Source organism: Oncorhynchus mykiss, chromosome 26 (genome assembly GCF_013265735.2).
Source record: "Oncorhynchus mykiss isolate Arlee chromosome 26, USDA_OmykA_1.1, whole genome shotgun sequence".
NCBI classification, from domain to species: Eukaryota; Metazoa; Chordata; class Actinopteri; order Salmoniformes; family Salmonidae; genus Oncorhynchus; species Oncorhynchus mykiss.
In genome coordinates, this window is record NC_048590.1 from 20,840,913 (window position 1) to 20,857,571 (window position 16,659).

At 43.2% G+C, this 16,659-nt stretch overlaps 1 protein-coding gene across 4 annotated transcripts in view; it reads left to right on the plus strand.

The window, feature by feature from the left end:
• LOC110506377 (zinc finger protein 536) overlaps positions 1-15,956 on the plus strand; it is a 205,609-nt gene extending 189,653 nt beyond the window's left edge. For all 4 annotated transcript variants that reach the window (XM_036963203.1, XM_036963204.1, XM_036963205.1 and 1 more), the window contains one exon: positions 13,533-15,956. In XM_036963203.1, coding sequence (XP_036819098.1) covers positions 13,533-13,807 — 275 coding nt within the window. In that variant the 3' untranslated portion in view covers positions 13,808-15,956. The remainder of the gene's footprint in view (positions 1-13,532) is intronic.
• Positions 15,957-16,659: the final 703 nt, after the last annotated feature.

Sequence of the window (16,659 nt, forward strand, 5' to 3'; positions counted from 1 at the left end):
TCTGCTCAACGGAGACGACACTCTGCCACTGCAGGTACAGAGGCTCTGACCACTGGAGAAGCTTGACCTTACAGTGTGTGGTTTGTAGTCCTAGTTGAATGGCATCTACAAACACGAAGAAATCAGCTGTTTTAGTGGAATAGAGACAAAGGAGCAGAGAGGGTGTGAGAGAGAGATATAAAGGCACACTATTTTGAGGAACTTATTAACAGCTCCTTCTGGTACAACAATGAATAACCTAGTTCAGTATTTAACATGGGACTGAATCCCTAGTGAGGACTTTTAACTTTCTTTGATGCATCAACACCCCCTCCCCTCTGCCTCTCCATAAGTGTATTTCTTAGTGTTATGTGTGTTGGTTTTTCTAGTTAACCAGAGAAATAGACCAGATCGCTATTCCCTGAACTTCAGCCTAAATTTACATCAACACACAGAGACTTCTGAAAGCTCTTAATACAAGGACATTTTTTTTTTAAATGAAGTCAATCCCTCAAGGCCTTTGGATATAAATACAAATATTTTTGGTAAATCTATAGACATGTACCTTGAATCAGAGTAAAAATGAATAAGGTGGACCAGGTTTCCCCAACTGGTGGCCCGACCACCGAATTTGGCACGCGTGTGGTTTTATTTGGCCCCCAATATATTCTGAGCAAAAATAAGATAAAATCATATTATTCATTTTGGGGAATTTTCATTGTTGGACATAAAAGACTGTAAAAACACCAGAAAATCAACTCCAAGTGATTTTAATTGTGTAAATCTGTTCCCAAGTATCCCCACGCATAATAGAGAGACACGTGATCGTATGCAGATGTCAGCGAGGTTTGAAATGATTATATGTTTTAGTCAAATATCTGTTTGGGCTTTGTGCGGTCAATTTGCAGTCTACAAATTATTTGTAATATGTCTCGGCCCCATGACCACCAAGGCCAACGACAGAATCGAGTTGATAACTCCTAGGGTATACATTCTAATGCTTTTTCCCAGCCATTACATTTCCCTGTCGGATGTTTACAGATCCATGCTAATGGACGAATGGATGCTACTGTAACGTAGAGCTGGGACGTTTAAGCCTATAGCATAGAAATGAAATACGTTTGCTAATATGGGTGATGTTAATGGGACAATTGATGGCTACAACCATCAAACTAGCAGTCGTAGTAGTTTAAAGGAGAATTTAAAAAAAAAAAGTGTGGTGAACATAAATATTAGATGGGGGCAGTGGAAAGGTAGGCTCCTAGATGGCAGGTAATCGTTGCGATAAGCCTTCACTGGCCGCCTGCTCGTCTTCTTTCTGGAACATCAATGTTATAAACTTATCCTTCTATGTATTGTTGTCGCATCAATTCAAGCATTTTATCGCAATATGGATTTGTGTCCGTATCGCCCACTTCTACTTGGAACCAAAAAGGGTCCTACCTGGGACCAAAAACGGTTCCCCTATGGTGAGTCTCAGAACCCTTTTGTAACCCTTTTTTGTAAGTGTACTGTAGCACTTAGAAATAATGACTAGGATGCCCCAGAAAGGGTTATAGGTCAGAATAAGGGGGTGTACATGTATAGGTTGGACATGGAGGGTGAGGTGGTACTTAGGTGATTGGGAGTGCTGTTTGCTGACTAAACTCTGAGCCTTTACAACACGCAAGCTATTATTGGCCGACAGATGGTGCATCACATTTTAATGCTCACACCTTCTGTGGCTCTCTCTCCCTCCCCAGACACAACCCCCCCCCCCCCCCCCCCCCCTTCAGAGGAATGGAGCATAACGCTTCTTTTTAATACACTCTCTCTCAAACCCATACACAAACACAAACACACATGCTCACCTCTCTGTCGGTGTTTGTCTCTTATGGAGACTTGAACACCTTACTTTCTTTCTCTGTTTGTCATGCACATTCTGTACATATCCACAGCAGCACACAAACGTGCACATCATTCTGTCATATATGTTTGCATGTAGAGATACCGGATGTTTCCTTAAACTGTACATGTTAATTAGAGACTGCTTTGTGATATTAAAGGACTTCCCTGTACAGTTGTTTTCTTCACCTCCCAAAGAAATGTATTGCTTTCCTCCTCAAAGTGATATTTCAAGGTTTTGGCAATGAGGCCCTTTATCTACTTCCCCAGAGTCAGATGAACTGAAAAACTCATTTGATTTGATTTGATTTGATTTGATTTGATTTGAATATGTTTGTCTCTGCGTGCGGTTTGAGGAAAGTTGCTAACTAGCGTTAGCGCAATTTCTAACTGGAGTTAGCTCAATGACTGGAAGTGTATGGGTATCTGGCTCACGAAACTAGCTCTAAATTCCTTTATACTAGACACATTATAGACGTAAAAATATGCACAAGTTTGTCTGACTCTGGGGAAGTAGATAAAGGGCCTCATTGCCAAAATCCCGAAGTATCCCTTTAATAATGATGTAATTTATTCAGAACATATTGTGGTCATCTTTATACATAGAAATTCAAACACAGCAATATAAAAGGTATTTTAAAGATGGCAACAAGGTTTCCCTAATAAAAGTACAAATAGTTTGGCTAACTTTACATGTGCAATTCTTTATTTCTACACTTAGAGTGGCATATGTCATGCCAAAATGGTTAGTTGAGCCATGGCTTGTTTCTAGGAAACCATTTAATCATGTGACCAAACATTTAGGAAGAGTTCATCATTTCATGGAGTTTGTGACGGAAGAACCCATGTGGCCTTTTATAAAAGGCTATTTTAAAGTTGGCGACAACATTTCTCTAATACAAGTGAAAAGGGTTTGGCTTGGTTAACTTTACTTGTGCCATTTTTTATTCTAAATTTAGGCTCAATCCCAATACCCCCCCCCCCGTAGCCCCCCCCTCCCTTAGCCCTCCCCCTTGTTTTCAGGTGTCCCTCTGTGATGGAGTGTCTCTCAAAAACAAAGCAACTAGTGGTAGGGAGAGGTGAATAATCCTAAGGAATGGGACATCACTCACACACAGCAAAAGCCGCCAAAGGATAGCCTACCACGCAATTCATTGACTACGAGCCTTGTGTTTTTCACAATGTAGCCATCCTCTGGCTGCCGTGGCTGTGATTCAACGTAGGGTAGTATCGAAGCAGGAACATTCATTTACATAATAGCAGCTTGACATGTCACAAATCAAATCAAACTGTATTTGTCACACAGTGTAGACCTTACAGTGAAATGCTTACTTACAAGCCCTTAACCAACAGTGCAGATCAAGAAAGAGTTCAGAAAATGTTGACCAAATAAAATAAAGTAAAAAATAATAAAAAGTAACAGAAGAAAATAGCAATAACGAGGCTATATACAGGGGGTACCGGTACCGAGTCAATGTGCAGGGGTACAGTAGTCGAGGTCAATTGTACAAGGAGGTAGGGGTGAATGCATAGATAATTTACAGCGAGTAGCAGCAGAATACAAAACAAATGGGGGGGGGGGGTCAATGTAAATAGTCCGGTGGCCATTTGATTAATTGTTTAGCAGTCTCACGCTAATAGCGTTTCAACCGGGTGACGTCACTCGCTCTGAGACCTGAAGTAGTTGTTCCCCTTGCTCTGTCAGTTGGTGACGTGTGCAGAGGATCCCTGGTTCGAGCCCGGGGCGAGGGGACGAAGTTATACTGTTACATTACATTTCGTCAGTCCATTTGCCCCGACATTAATATAACAGTTTAACTTTTGTCCATCCCCGGTAGTCCACGAACAGCTCCTTTGTCTTGCTCACATTGAGGGAGAGGTTGTTGTCCTGGCACCACAATGACAGGTCTCTGACCTCCTCCCTATAAGCGGTCTCATTGTTGTCGGTGATCAGGCCTACCACTGTTGTGTCGTCAGCAAACCTAATGATAGTGTTGGAGTGTTTGGCCACGCAGTCATGGGTGAACAGGGAGTACAGGAGGAGACTAAGTACACACCCCTGAGGGGCCCCAGTGTTGAGGAGCAGCGTGGCAGACATGTTGTTGCCTACCCTCACCACCTGGGGGTGGCCTGTCAGGAAGTCCAGGATCCAGTTGGAGAGGGAGGTGTTTAGTCCCAAGGTCCTTACCTTAGTGATGAGCTTTAGGCACTATGGTGTTGAACACTGAGCTGTAGTCAATGAACAGCATTCTCACATAGGTGTTCCTTTTGTCCAGGTGGGAAAGGGCAGTGTGGAATGCGATAGAGGTTGTGTCATCGTGGATCTGTTTGGGCGATATGCGAATTGTAGTGGGTCTAGGGTATTAGGGAGAACGCTGTTGATGTGAGCCATGACCAGCATTTCAAAGCACTTCATGGCTACCGAAGTGTGTGCTATGGGGCGGTAATCATATATGCAGGTTACCTTTGCTTCCTTCAGCACAGGGATTATGGTGGTCTGCGTGAATCATGTAGGTATTACAGACTCATGTATTACGACACTTGCCAGTTGCTCCGCGCATGCTTTGTGTACTCATCATGGTAATCCATCTGGCCCCGCGGCTTTTTGAATATTTACCTGTTTACGGGTCTTGCTCACATCGGCTACAGAGAGTGGTATCATAAAATCGTCCAGAACAGCTGGTGCTCTCGTACATTCTTCAGTGTTGCTTGCTTTGAAGCTCGTGTCACTGGACAGCTCGCGTCTGGTTTTCCCTTTGTAGTCCGTAATAGTTTTCAAGCCCTGCCACATCCGATGAGCGTCAGAGCCGGTGTAGTGGGATTCAATCTTAATCGTGTATTGACGCCTTGCTTGTTTGATGGTCCATCTGAGGGCATAGCGGTATTTGTTATAAGCGTCCGGATTAGTGTCCAGCTTCTTGAAAGTGGCAGCTCTAGCCTTTAGCTCAATACTGATGTTGCCTGTAATCCATGGCTTCTGGTTGGGATATGTGTGTAATGTCACTGTGGGGACGATGTTGTCGATGCACTTATTGATGAAGCCGATGACTGAGGTGTTATACCACCTCATCCAATGCCATTGGATGAATCGCGAAACATATTCCAGTCTGTGCTAGCAAAACAGTCCTGTAGCGTAGCGTCCGCATCATCTGACCACTTCCATATTGAGCGAGTCACTGGTACTTCCTGCTTTAGTTTTTGCTTGTAAGCAGGAATCAGTGGGATATAATCATGGTCAGATTTGCCAAATGGAGGGGGGGGGGGGGGTGCTTTGTATGCATGTGGAGTTATTTATTATTTAACTAGGCAAGTCAGTTAAGAACAAATTCTTATTTTCAATGACGGCCTAGGAACAGTGGGTTAACTGCCTTGTTCAGGGGCAGAACGACAGATTTTTACCTTGTCAGCTCGGGGATTCGATCTATCAACCTATCGGTTACTAGTCCAATGAGTGCCAGCATCGGTTTGTGATGGTAAATAGATGGCTACGAATAATATAGATGAGAACTCTCTTGGTAGATAGTGTGGTCTACAGCTTATCATAAGGCACTCTACCTCAGGCGAGCAATACCCCGAGACTTCTTTAACTTCTTATGGCTGGGGCAGTATTGAGTAGCTTGGATGGATAAGGTGTCCAGAGGTGCCCAGAGTAAACTGCCTGCTCCTCAGTTGCTAATATATGCATATTATTAGTATATTTGGATAGAAAACCATATAACGTTTCTAAAACTGTTTGGGTGATGTCTGTGAGTATAACAGAACTCCTATGGCAGGCAAAAACCTGAGAAAAATTCCAACCAGGAAGTGGGAAATCTGAGTTTGGTCAATTTCCAATTCAGCCCCTATTGAAGTTACAGTGGGATATTGGTCATCTTGCACTTCCTAAGGCTTCCACTAGATGTCAACCATCTTTAGAAACTTGTTTGATGCTTCTACTGTGTAGTGGGGCCGAATGAGAGGGGAATGAGTCAGAGGTCTGCCAGCAGTCACTCGCCGGTCCAGCGCATTTCACATGAGAGGTATCTCCCGTTCCTTTGCTTCTCTGAAGACAAAGGAGTTCTCCGGTTGAAATATTATTGAAGATTTATGTTAAAAACATCCTAAAGATTGATTCCATACATCGTTTGACAAGTTTCTACGGTCTGTAATGGAACTTTTTGACATTTTGTCTGCAACTAGTGAACGCGCTTCATGAGTTTTGATTAGTTTACCAAATGCGCTAACAAAAGTAGCTATTTGGACATAAATGATCGACATTATCGAACAAATCAAACATTTATTGTGGAAGTGGTATTCCTGGGAGTGCATTCTGATGAAGATCATCAAAGGTAAGTTAATATTTATAATGTTATTTCTGACTTCTGTTGACTCCAACATGGCGGATATATGTATTTGTTCTCTGAGCGCCGTTCTCAGATTATAGCATGGTTTGCTTTTTCCGTAAAGCTTTTCTGAAATCTGACACAGTGGTTGCATTAAGGAGAAGGATATCTTTAATTCCATGCATAACACTTGTATTTTCATCAGCATTTATAATGAGTATTTCTGTAAAATTGATGTGGCTCTATGCAACATCACCGGATGTTTTTGGAACTACTGAACATAACGCGCCCAATGTATACTGAGACTTTTTTATATAAATATGAACTTTATCGAACAAAACATACATGTATTGTGTAACATGAAGTCCTATGAGTGTCATCTGATGAAGATCATCAAAGGTTAGTGATTAATTCTATCTCTATTTATGATTTTTGTGACTCCACTCTTTGGCTGGAAAAATGGCTGTGTGTGTTTTTGTGATTTGGCTCTGACCTAACATAATTGTTTGTGGTGCTTTCGCTGTAAAGCCTATTTGAAATCGGACAGTGTGGTGGGATTAACAACAAAATTACCTTTAAAATGGTATGTTTGAGGAATATAAATTATGAGATTTCTGTTGTTTTGAATTTGGCGCCCTGCACTTTCACTTGCTGTTGTCATATCGATCCCGTTAACGGGATTTCAGGCCTAAGAAGTTTTAATATTAGACATCGCGCACCAGCTGATATTGACAAATAGACACACACTCCCACCCCTCGTCTTACCAGACGTAGCTTCTCTGTTTTGCCGGTGCATGGAAACTCCCGCCAAACTCTATATTATCCGTGTCGGCGTTTGGCTATGACTCGATGAAACATAAGATATTACCCTTTTTAATGTCCCGTTGGTAGGACAATCTTGATCGTAAGTCAACTATTTTATTTTTCAATGATTGCACGTTGGCCAATAGAACGGATGGCTGTAGGGGTTTACTCGCTCGCCATCGAATTCTCAGATGGCCGACCTCCGCCCCCTTTTTCTCTGTCTGTTCTTCACGCAAATGATGGGGATTTAAAACGTCATCCATCCTCTCCGGTGCCATTCTACACTTTCACATTTCCTTCACTCAGTCGTGATTAACTAGTGGAAGTAATTAAAACCACTGTTCTGCACTAATATTTATACCAAAGATGTAAGGGTCCAAACACAGATCAGCTACATAGCTACATAGGCATACAGGTATTGCATACAGGCAAGAAAAGAGTTAGCTACAGTACATTGCTTTGGCTGCATTACATCACAAGTATCTTCAATCTCTAATGTCAACGTTACTAGCTACAATAAAGAACATTGACAAATGATGGACTTTAAAAAATATATATATGAAAAGCAAGGCAAGCATACAAAATTGCTCATTCAATTTGCAGTAAATGCATCCACTTACAACCACTGGGTTTCACAAGATGACAGCCTGGTTTGCTGGTTTGCTCAGGAGTCCCTAAAACATTAAAAGCATAGTTCACCCATTTACAAAATGACACATTGGTTTCCTTACCCTGCAAGCAGTCTATGGACAAGATATGACAGCAATCCATGCTTTGATTTTGTTTCCCTGCCCAATTTTCAAAATGCTTACATTTGAGCATTTGTGGGACAAATCCCATTCAAGTCATGGTACTGATATTAGCATTTTTCCCATATCATGTTCAAGTCATCTACAAGTGACTTTGTTGAGCTTCACAATCAGTTGTAGATACTTTTGGAGGATGATGTGAGGAAAATGCTAATATCAGTAACAGGAATTGGATGGGATTTGTGCCACGAATGCTAAACGTTATCGTGTGGAAACAGTGCCAGGGGACCCTAAACCAAAGCATGGATTGCTGTCATGCTTTGTCCATGGTGCTTAGAGGGTAAGGAAACTAATATGCAATTTTGGTGAACTATCCCGTTAAACAACACAAATGACAAATCATACAAATGCCAAATGCTCATATAGCAATCTAAATGTATAGCTAGCTGGCTAATGTTAGCTAGTCAGATAGCTTGTTAAATAGCAATGTTCGTAAGTGGACATCACGGCAAACCAATATGCACCATTGTTTGTCTCTACATTAACTAATGTATTCCTCTTAACTGTATATTTTTTATTTGAACTTCAATTCTAATATTGTTGTCAGACATTATTCTTGAAGCAACCTTCCAGGGTTAGGTAACAGAGCTTCATGGGAGTTTTGGGAAACACTTGATAGAAAGTCTGGTAGCTCGATTCGCTTTCTTTGGAGAGCCAACTGGAGGGCTGAAAAGGAGCTACGCTCAAAGTTGATTTGGGGGACCACTATGACTCGATGGGGCTCGCAGGATTGCGCAAAATGAAGTGGGAGGGCTAAGGGGAGGGGCTAAGGGGAGGTTATTTGGAATGAACCTTAGGCTAGAGTGGGGTAAGCTGTACCATAGGGTTCGTTGAGATGCCCATCTTTTCTAGTAAACCATACACAAAATGAATCATGTGACCAAATAATTAGGAAGAGGTCATCCTGTCACGGAGTCTGTGAAGGAAGAAAACACATGGACAAATGTATACGCAGGATAGGTCCAAAAAACGTATTTTCACGAAGTCAAATGAATTTATTGTGTTATAGGTTTCATGATGATTGTATATAAACCAAATTAGATAGTTTCAAATGTGTTTTATACATCAGTTCGATATTCATCACTTCTATAAGCTACAATATGAGGTCCTAAACCTGTCATGAAAGTGTATGATTGTAGCTGTGAGGGTTAATATAGTCAAATGGTTGCTTTGGGGTAAATTGTGTCATTTGGCAAGGGGCTAGTTGAGCCAAGGGATGATTATATTTCGTCAGTTTTATGCATAATATGCATAGTATATTTGCCATGTGTTATGCATATGAACTCACGATAGTGCATTTGTATTGTTATAGAGCAGACATCTTCATGCCCCGTGTACACAAATGTAAAACAAGCAGGGTTCTAACTCCCCTTAAGGTTATTGAGAGACCAGACGAGGAAGTGAGAGAAGGGCCGGTCCATTCGAGCCTCAGGTATATTGAAAAAAGAGAAACCAAACATGTACCTGTGTGAAAGAGAGTCTATGATATTTTTATTTATTTTACCTTTATTTAACTAGGCAAGTCAGTTAAGAACAAATTCTTATTTACAATGACGGCCTAGGAACAGTGGGTTAACTGCCTGTTCAGGGGCAGAACGACAGATTTGTGCCTTGTCAGCTCGGGGGTTTGAACTTGCAACCTTCCGGTTACTAGTCCAACGCTCTAACCACTAGGCTACCCTGCCGCCCCAATAGAGAAGCAGAGGCACCAATGTCTTGTCCAATAACATGGATTCTAAATATATCAAAAATCTCGCGGACCAGTTTTATCAGCTTAGTAGCCTCGAATACATCTTACTCCAAGGCTTACCCCTTCCCTATGTTCAATTTCCTCCATACCCAGGGTAAGAGAACACTTTTATGTTATGTTAGGACTGAAACACAGCATCCTAAAATATATGTAGATATCTTTGTTAGAACGAAGACTATATTTCCCTTGACGTCGTGATGTTGAGTGTACAATATGGATATGCCCCACTCTCCCATATCACGCCAATGAGACAACTGATTTTAGCATGAAGCTCTAGCCATTGCCACTGGTCAATCAGTGTGTAGTACAGTCTATAAGAGAGTGCATGTTAGAGTCTTTGTAATGTGTGTCATGCTTCTAAACCCTTAATAACACACAGGGAGGAAATGAGACAGACTAGCCCCCCCCCCCCCCCCCCCCCCCCACACACACACACACACACACACACAGCCTTCTCCCTTCATTCTCAGGGTAGAATGACTGTTTTTGAGCATCTGAAAGTCATTAGAGGCTCTGCAGTCTGTCAAGTGCCAACACACACACACACACACACACACACACATACACACACACACACACACACACACACACACGTAAACACACACACAGGAATGTTTCACACACACTCAAACACAAAACCTATCACCGGCACACACTTTACCTCTTGCACACACACACCCTCACAGACACACATACACAGAGATACACACTGAAAGTACTGAAGCCCAGCAGCTTCTTTCTGCTGTGCAGGGCCTGGGGATTGGTCATGTGCTGATGAGTCGCTATAATAATATATGAGCAAATCACAAGCAGTCTGCAAATTAATCAGTTCCCCCTCTCTCTTCCCTCCCTCACACACACTCACACACACACACACACACACACACACACACACACACACACACACACACACACACGTACACACACACTTGCTCTGTTCGTCAGGCTTCGGGGAGAGGGACTTCTTGCCTGCAGACGTAAGTGAGGAGGGCTCTCTCACAGATGGTAACACTGGCATCAGATGGAGTTTATATAAGAGTGGTTTTGATTACATGCCAAGGCACTGTCGTGGGAGAGTGTGTGTCTGTGTGTTGGCTTCGAGTACATTTTAACATTTAGTGTACGTTCATGTGTATGTTTGTGAACAGATTTGTGTGTTTGAACATATGTGCATAAGTGTGCGTTTGTAAATGTGTGTGTGTGTGTACAGGTTTGTGTAAGCATTGTTTGTGTGTGGATCGTAGAAGGAGCCACCAGAGGGAAGCAGTCATGGGGCTGTTACACTGCGACGTTCACTAGGAGAGAGAGAGAGAGATGCTTGAGTGGAGAGGGGGAAATCGTGGCTATGGCAATAGAGGAGAGAGATAGGATCATAGCAGCACCTCATGGATCTCTCTTACTTCTCTCTCTGCTTGGAAACATGATCCGAGAGCTTCACCACAGACAACATCCAACACATCTCTGTTAGCTAGGGAGCGGGCAAAAGGAGCGAGCTACAGTACCCATCTGCAGCCACCCAGCAGTAGAGCGGCTGGCAAGGGAGGGGTGAGGAGGTGGAAGAAATGGAGGAGGAGGATGTGAGAGTGGAGGGGAATGAGGGCGGTCTCCTCCTGCCTTTCTCTTCTCCGAGGCATGGAGGAGGGAGGGCTGAGGGATAAGTAGGGGGAGCGGGCAGAATGAGTAGATACAGTGGGTTGTTTGAGGAAGTCATGTGGTAGTACCCCAGCCCTCCCTCCTCCCCTTTGTTCCCTCTGATCTCTACGCTCAAGGCCTTTGGGTGTTAATTAGGAGACCTAGATAATGCCACACTAATGAAAACAAGACCAGTGGTTTCTCTTTCTTTTCAGATAAAGCTTTGGGTTGGGTTTTGAACTGTCTCTGGACATAAGACAGATAGGGATAGAAAGGGAAGAAGAGAGAAAGAGAAAGAAAGAGAGAGAGAGAGAGAGAGAGAGAGAGAGAGAGAGAGAGAGAGAAAGACAGAGGGAGTGAAATACGAGAAAGAAAAGGAGAGAGAAAGCAAGAGAAGGAATGAGGGGGAGAGGTTTCTGAGGTTAAACTATTTTTCCTGTTTCTTGTCACTCGGCACCTCCACACACAATGGCCCAGCGGAGTGTGTCATGAAGGGGAAAAGGAAAATCTCTCCTGTACAGTCAGCACTGTTCTACCTGCTGACCCATTGAGTGGGCGACTACACACACACACACACACACACACACACACACACACACACACACACACACACACACACACACACACACACACACACACACACACACACACACACACACACACACACACACACAGCTCAATTCTTTGCAGATTGCAGATCCCAACATGTTTGTGTGCAGATGTGTGATCTGTAGCGGGATTAAAGTGGGTAATGTAAGTAGGTGTGGGTTAGCCCTTTAGAGAATCAGAAGAAGTGTTGGTATCTGAGGGAGGTGGTGGGTGAATCGGGGGGCAACATCTTGGGAATAATCCATGCGGGCGGTGCTGGTGTGTCTTTATGTGCTGGCCATTTGTTTGGGTTATCGCAGTGTGTGCCGGAGTAGGTGGATTAGATGGAAACTTAAGAAGCATGGCTGTCTCCATGCAGCTTGGTCCAGGCATCTGTCATTCCTCAGTCCAACACCACACACCCTATAAAACCCAGAACACACAGGCCAGACTGATGCACTTCATTTCAACAACGCTATGCAGAGATGCTGCAGGGAAGGGGGAGACACATGTGTATTCTTCTTTTGAAAGGAAGAAACTATTTTGTTTACAATTCAACCTAGGATGAGCGCCACATTCCTACAGTGTTATGCGTGAGTAAGTCACCCTGGTCATCTCAAAATCAGCGTGCCTTCATCTTCATGTAGGACAGTCAATGTCATTATGTGTTTTAAAATTGTAGATTGCACTTTTTTACCTTGGATGGACCTCGCTGCGACATTAGAACTGATCTGTGTTTATTTTAAAAGTGCAGGAAAAAAAGAGCGATAGAAAAGGGAAGAAGAATAGAGTTGACTTGTTTGGGGCAACACTCGGCCCCCCCTAAGTGTAAAATGGGATGAGATATTCTGCCTCTCGGACTTAACGTAATGTAAGAGAGTGTGAAATTAAACTGCACAGGAATAAAAAGGGGGCAGTCGTCGTGTGTCGCTGGCTCGGTTATCGAAACATTCAGACAACTGGAACATCGAAAGCTCCAAAAACTTGTACCAATCCCCTTTGTGTAAGGTCCTGAGCAAACATTGTGATATTCGAAAGCCGCTGAGACTCCAAAGCCAGAGTTAGAACGACAAACACAAAGTGCCTCTAAATCCTGCCTCTTCGCAGCACCACACTGTATCAGCGTGTGTGTGTCTTCGTTTTGTGTAACCGTTAATTCCTATCCTTCTCTTCATGTCTTTACATTCCCTGCACCTACACAGCGTCTATAAGCGTACCGCATCTCAAATTGAGTTTAAAAAATGTATTTAAAAAAAATGAAAAGCGAGAAAATGTACCTTTATTAACAACCTAAAGTAGTGTGCAATGGATCGCGTCTGGGTTTCCTCTCGGGTGGACGAGGGAGGTAAGTCAAGTCGGTTATGATGGGCACGTACTCTACATCGCTCAAGCAAACAGCGTGGGCAAGTGAGGGGCCATTGTGTTTGCTGCAGTGGTGATCAGATCCTGTCTAGAGAGTGCAGCGCGTGCAACTGTCGGGAGCGGTGAAGGATACAGCCTGTGCGGCACACCACTAAAACACTGCAGCGTTCAAAGGGAACCACTGCTGCTCCTCTGAGAAGATGCACGTCAAAAGGAGAGAGCACTGAAAGAGTTTTAAAGTCTCAGGAGAGTGCTCGAGCTAAAGCACCGTGTCGTAGGCAGACTGTACTGTTGCGTTCAGTGCCTCGGTGACCGGGCTCATTTTGCATTCTGATAAAGTAATCTTGAGTAATGATGAGGTGACTGACTGTTGTCTCTCTCTCTCTCATTGTCCTCGTACAGGTCTCGGAGGTCACGGAGGTCAGGGGGGTCGGAAGCCGTTCCAGTGCAGGTACTGCTCCTACGGTGCCTCTCAGAAGGGCAACCTGAAGACCCATGTCCTGTGTGTCCACCGCATGCCCTTTGACAACAGCCAGTACCCTGACCGCCGTTTCAAACGCTCCCACGTCGACTCGGACGCCTCAGGGAACTCTGAGGATGGGACCACCAGCTACCCCTCGGGAACCCAGGGGGGCATGGCCGAACCCCCTCTTGCTGGAGACCCCCTGCATCCATGACTGATGTCACCTGGCATGGAGGTGCCAGCCTTCCACTCTACACCTACTGTACTCTCTAGAGCCACATAACAGGGACTAGTCACTTTCCTTACTCCCAAAGCACAGCCAGACAAAGGGGAGCATCAGTGACTGTACTGTTTTACCCAGAGCTCGCAGGACATCCTCAGTGTGTATTAATAACAATAACATAACATGCATATAAACTACACATACATATTCATTAATATAAAACGCAGATATGTTAAATGTAGTTATGTGACAAATAGTGGAGACGACTATATTAAAAAGAAAAAAAAGAAAATAGATAAAATCCTTAAAGTGACTTTCGTCAAAAAAAGAATCCTGCTTTTATCAGAAAAATGATCCCGTAAACGATTTAGCGACAGTTGGGGAAGATGGAAGAGGCCTGTTAAACACCCCTCTCAGAACATGACACCGGCTGCTGCCATTTGCAGAGGGCGAATGATGAGCAGCCAGTGGAGGCTGGGCAGGCAGCGGCAGTGGTGGGGGGGCCTTGGTGCCAGCCTGACTGGAGCTGTCATCCCAGAGGAAATCAATTCACCCCCCCCCCCCCCCCTCTCATTTTTTCATCTTTCTCGACCCATCAGTCCAGCCCCCTCCACCCTCTGCCCCTACTGCACTACAGGAGTAACCTAACCCTGGTCGACATGTGAGGGGGTCAAACTCAGTTCCATCAGCTGGCCAGAGCCACCCTCCTCCTCCTCCTCCCCACTTTCTCTCTCTTTAAAACGACTCAAATCCAACATGGCCTCTGGAAGTAAAAAAAAAATCAATGATGTATTTAAAGGAGCCATTAGAGGCACAGAGATGTGTTCTGTGCAATAATGTCATTTATTTGGATATCACCTTACCAGACACTGAGAGGTGGAGTTAATAGAATGTGTTTTATTTCATTGAACTTTCATGTTAGATAATGGTGAAGTCTATTTCTAAGGAGTTGGGTGGTTGTTCTTTGAAATTGAAAGTGTAGATAGTGAAGATGCACATATTGGAATTGGAACCTCTACAACTTGATGTACTGTAACTTTAGTCAGAGGTTGAGTGTTTCGTTTATATGAAGACTGTGACTCTGAAATCTAATGAAGGCACAACACAGGACTTGTTTCCTCAGACACGATGCAGGACTATCTTCCAATAAGCTCCTCTAAAGAAGCTTCAGAACGAACAACAATACATAAAGGTAATCAACCTGCTCTTTGTCTCTAATTTAAATGTATTAGTTACAAAATACACAAAAGGACTTTTTCTACAAACGTATTTTCCAATTCATTTTTAGGTTCCGGACAAAGAGTTTTGTGAGTGTAATTATTGCATGTTTTTTGTGTGTTGATTTTCTATATGCTACTTTATTGAAACAATTAACAAACCATATAGTTTTGATCCTATAAAATCAAGCTGCTTTTAAAAGGCCCAAAAAAAAGGTTTCACTATACTTCCTTTCGCTGAAGGCTATTGGATAGTGGGGCGTAAACAGAGGATGATGCTTTTTATTGTGTTGGTATGGGAGCAGGGGGGGGGGGGGGGGGGGGGGGTGGTTGTTATGCTTCTGACAAAGAGAAATGATCTGGACTTTAAGAAAGTCAGTATCTTCCCTCACAGCCAAGGAGAGCTGAACACTTTAAACCCCAGGGCCTTAACACCACAGCTATGCCTAAAGGAGTTTACAGTCCGCTCAAATACACTGCTCCTATCATTTGAGAGAGAGAACTATGAAAAGAAAGATAGAAAGACAGAAAGAAGGAAGGAAAGAAAGAGAGTATGGATATGTACAGAATGCAGTCGTGGTTTAAATGGGGTCATTTTAATTAGGACATTTCTGTCATTCAGCGATCTACTTACAGTGTTTTTTGTTCGTTTGCTTTCCTGGCGTAGTTTCGCACGGCCTTACTGCAGATCGAGTCAATGTAATGCAACTGTTTGTATGATCTCTACCATGGAGCCACAACACTGAGATCCGACTGAAACGACTGTAGTGAGCTTTAGGTTTAAATGCGCCACTGTGCCAGTCTCTTGCTTTTTCGTGTGTGTAGGTACGTGTGTGTGGGTGTGCCTACCTAACTATATTAGAGAAAAATGAACAACAACAAAACGTGAAAAATAAAGGATTCACATTCCATTTCTAGCACTTTTCAGGTTTTCTAGTATATCTGTACGTTTCAAGCTATGCGATATGGAAATGACGCTGTTTGTGACACTGGAAACATCGTTGGTTGCCATCCTCTGTGACGTGTTCGTCCATCCCTCACTGTGCTACTGTTTACCTGTCTGTATTACAAAACAACCCATGTTTTCCCTGAAAATATGTTGCTGTCATGACTCAATTAAGAAACAGATACACATGTACAATTAGAACCTGAAGATCCACTAACAAAGAAGTTAAATCATGTCTATGTATTTCTCTCTGTACACTGTGATCACGGTCACGATACTGTCCACGTTCCTTAGTGAAGTATATTTCTATATCGGAGGTAAAGTAAGTAGAGGATTTTGTTACCACTACTATATGCTTACAACCAGTAGACCACTTTGCATTCAAATATAATTATTGGGCATTATTTATTACTCCACATCAGTTTTACAGACGAGGAGAACAATTCTGATAGCTGTAAATCAAAGTTGCTCTTCTTTTTCAAAAGTAATTTATTCATTGACTCTTCCTGCTGCTGTTAGGACGTCCTGAAGTCTTTGAAGCAAGTACCTTTTAATCCAGTGTTTGACGCAATAAAACCTCTACCTCTGGGAATGCTGGTTTCGTCTGGTCCAACATGCAACATAATAACACTCTTGTGTCAGGCCTTCCGTTAGTAATCCTAATCCGAATCGTTCAGAAC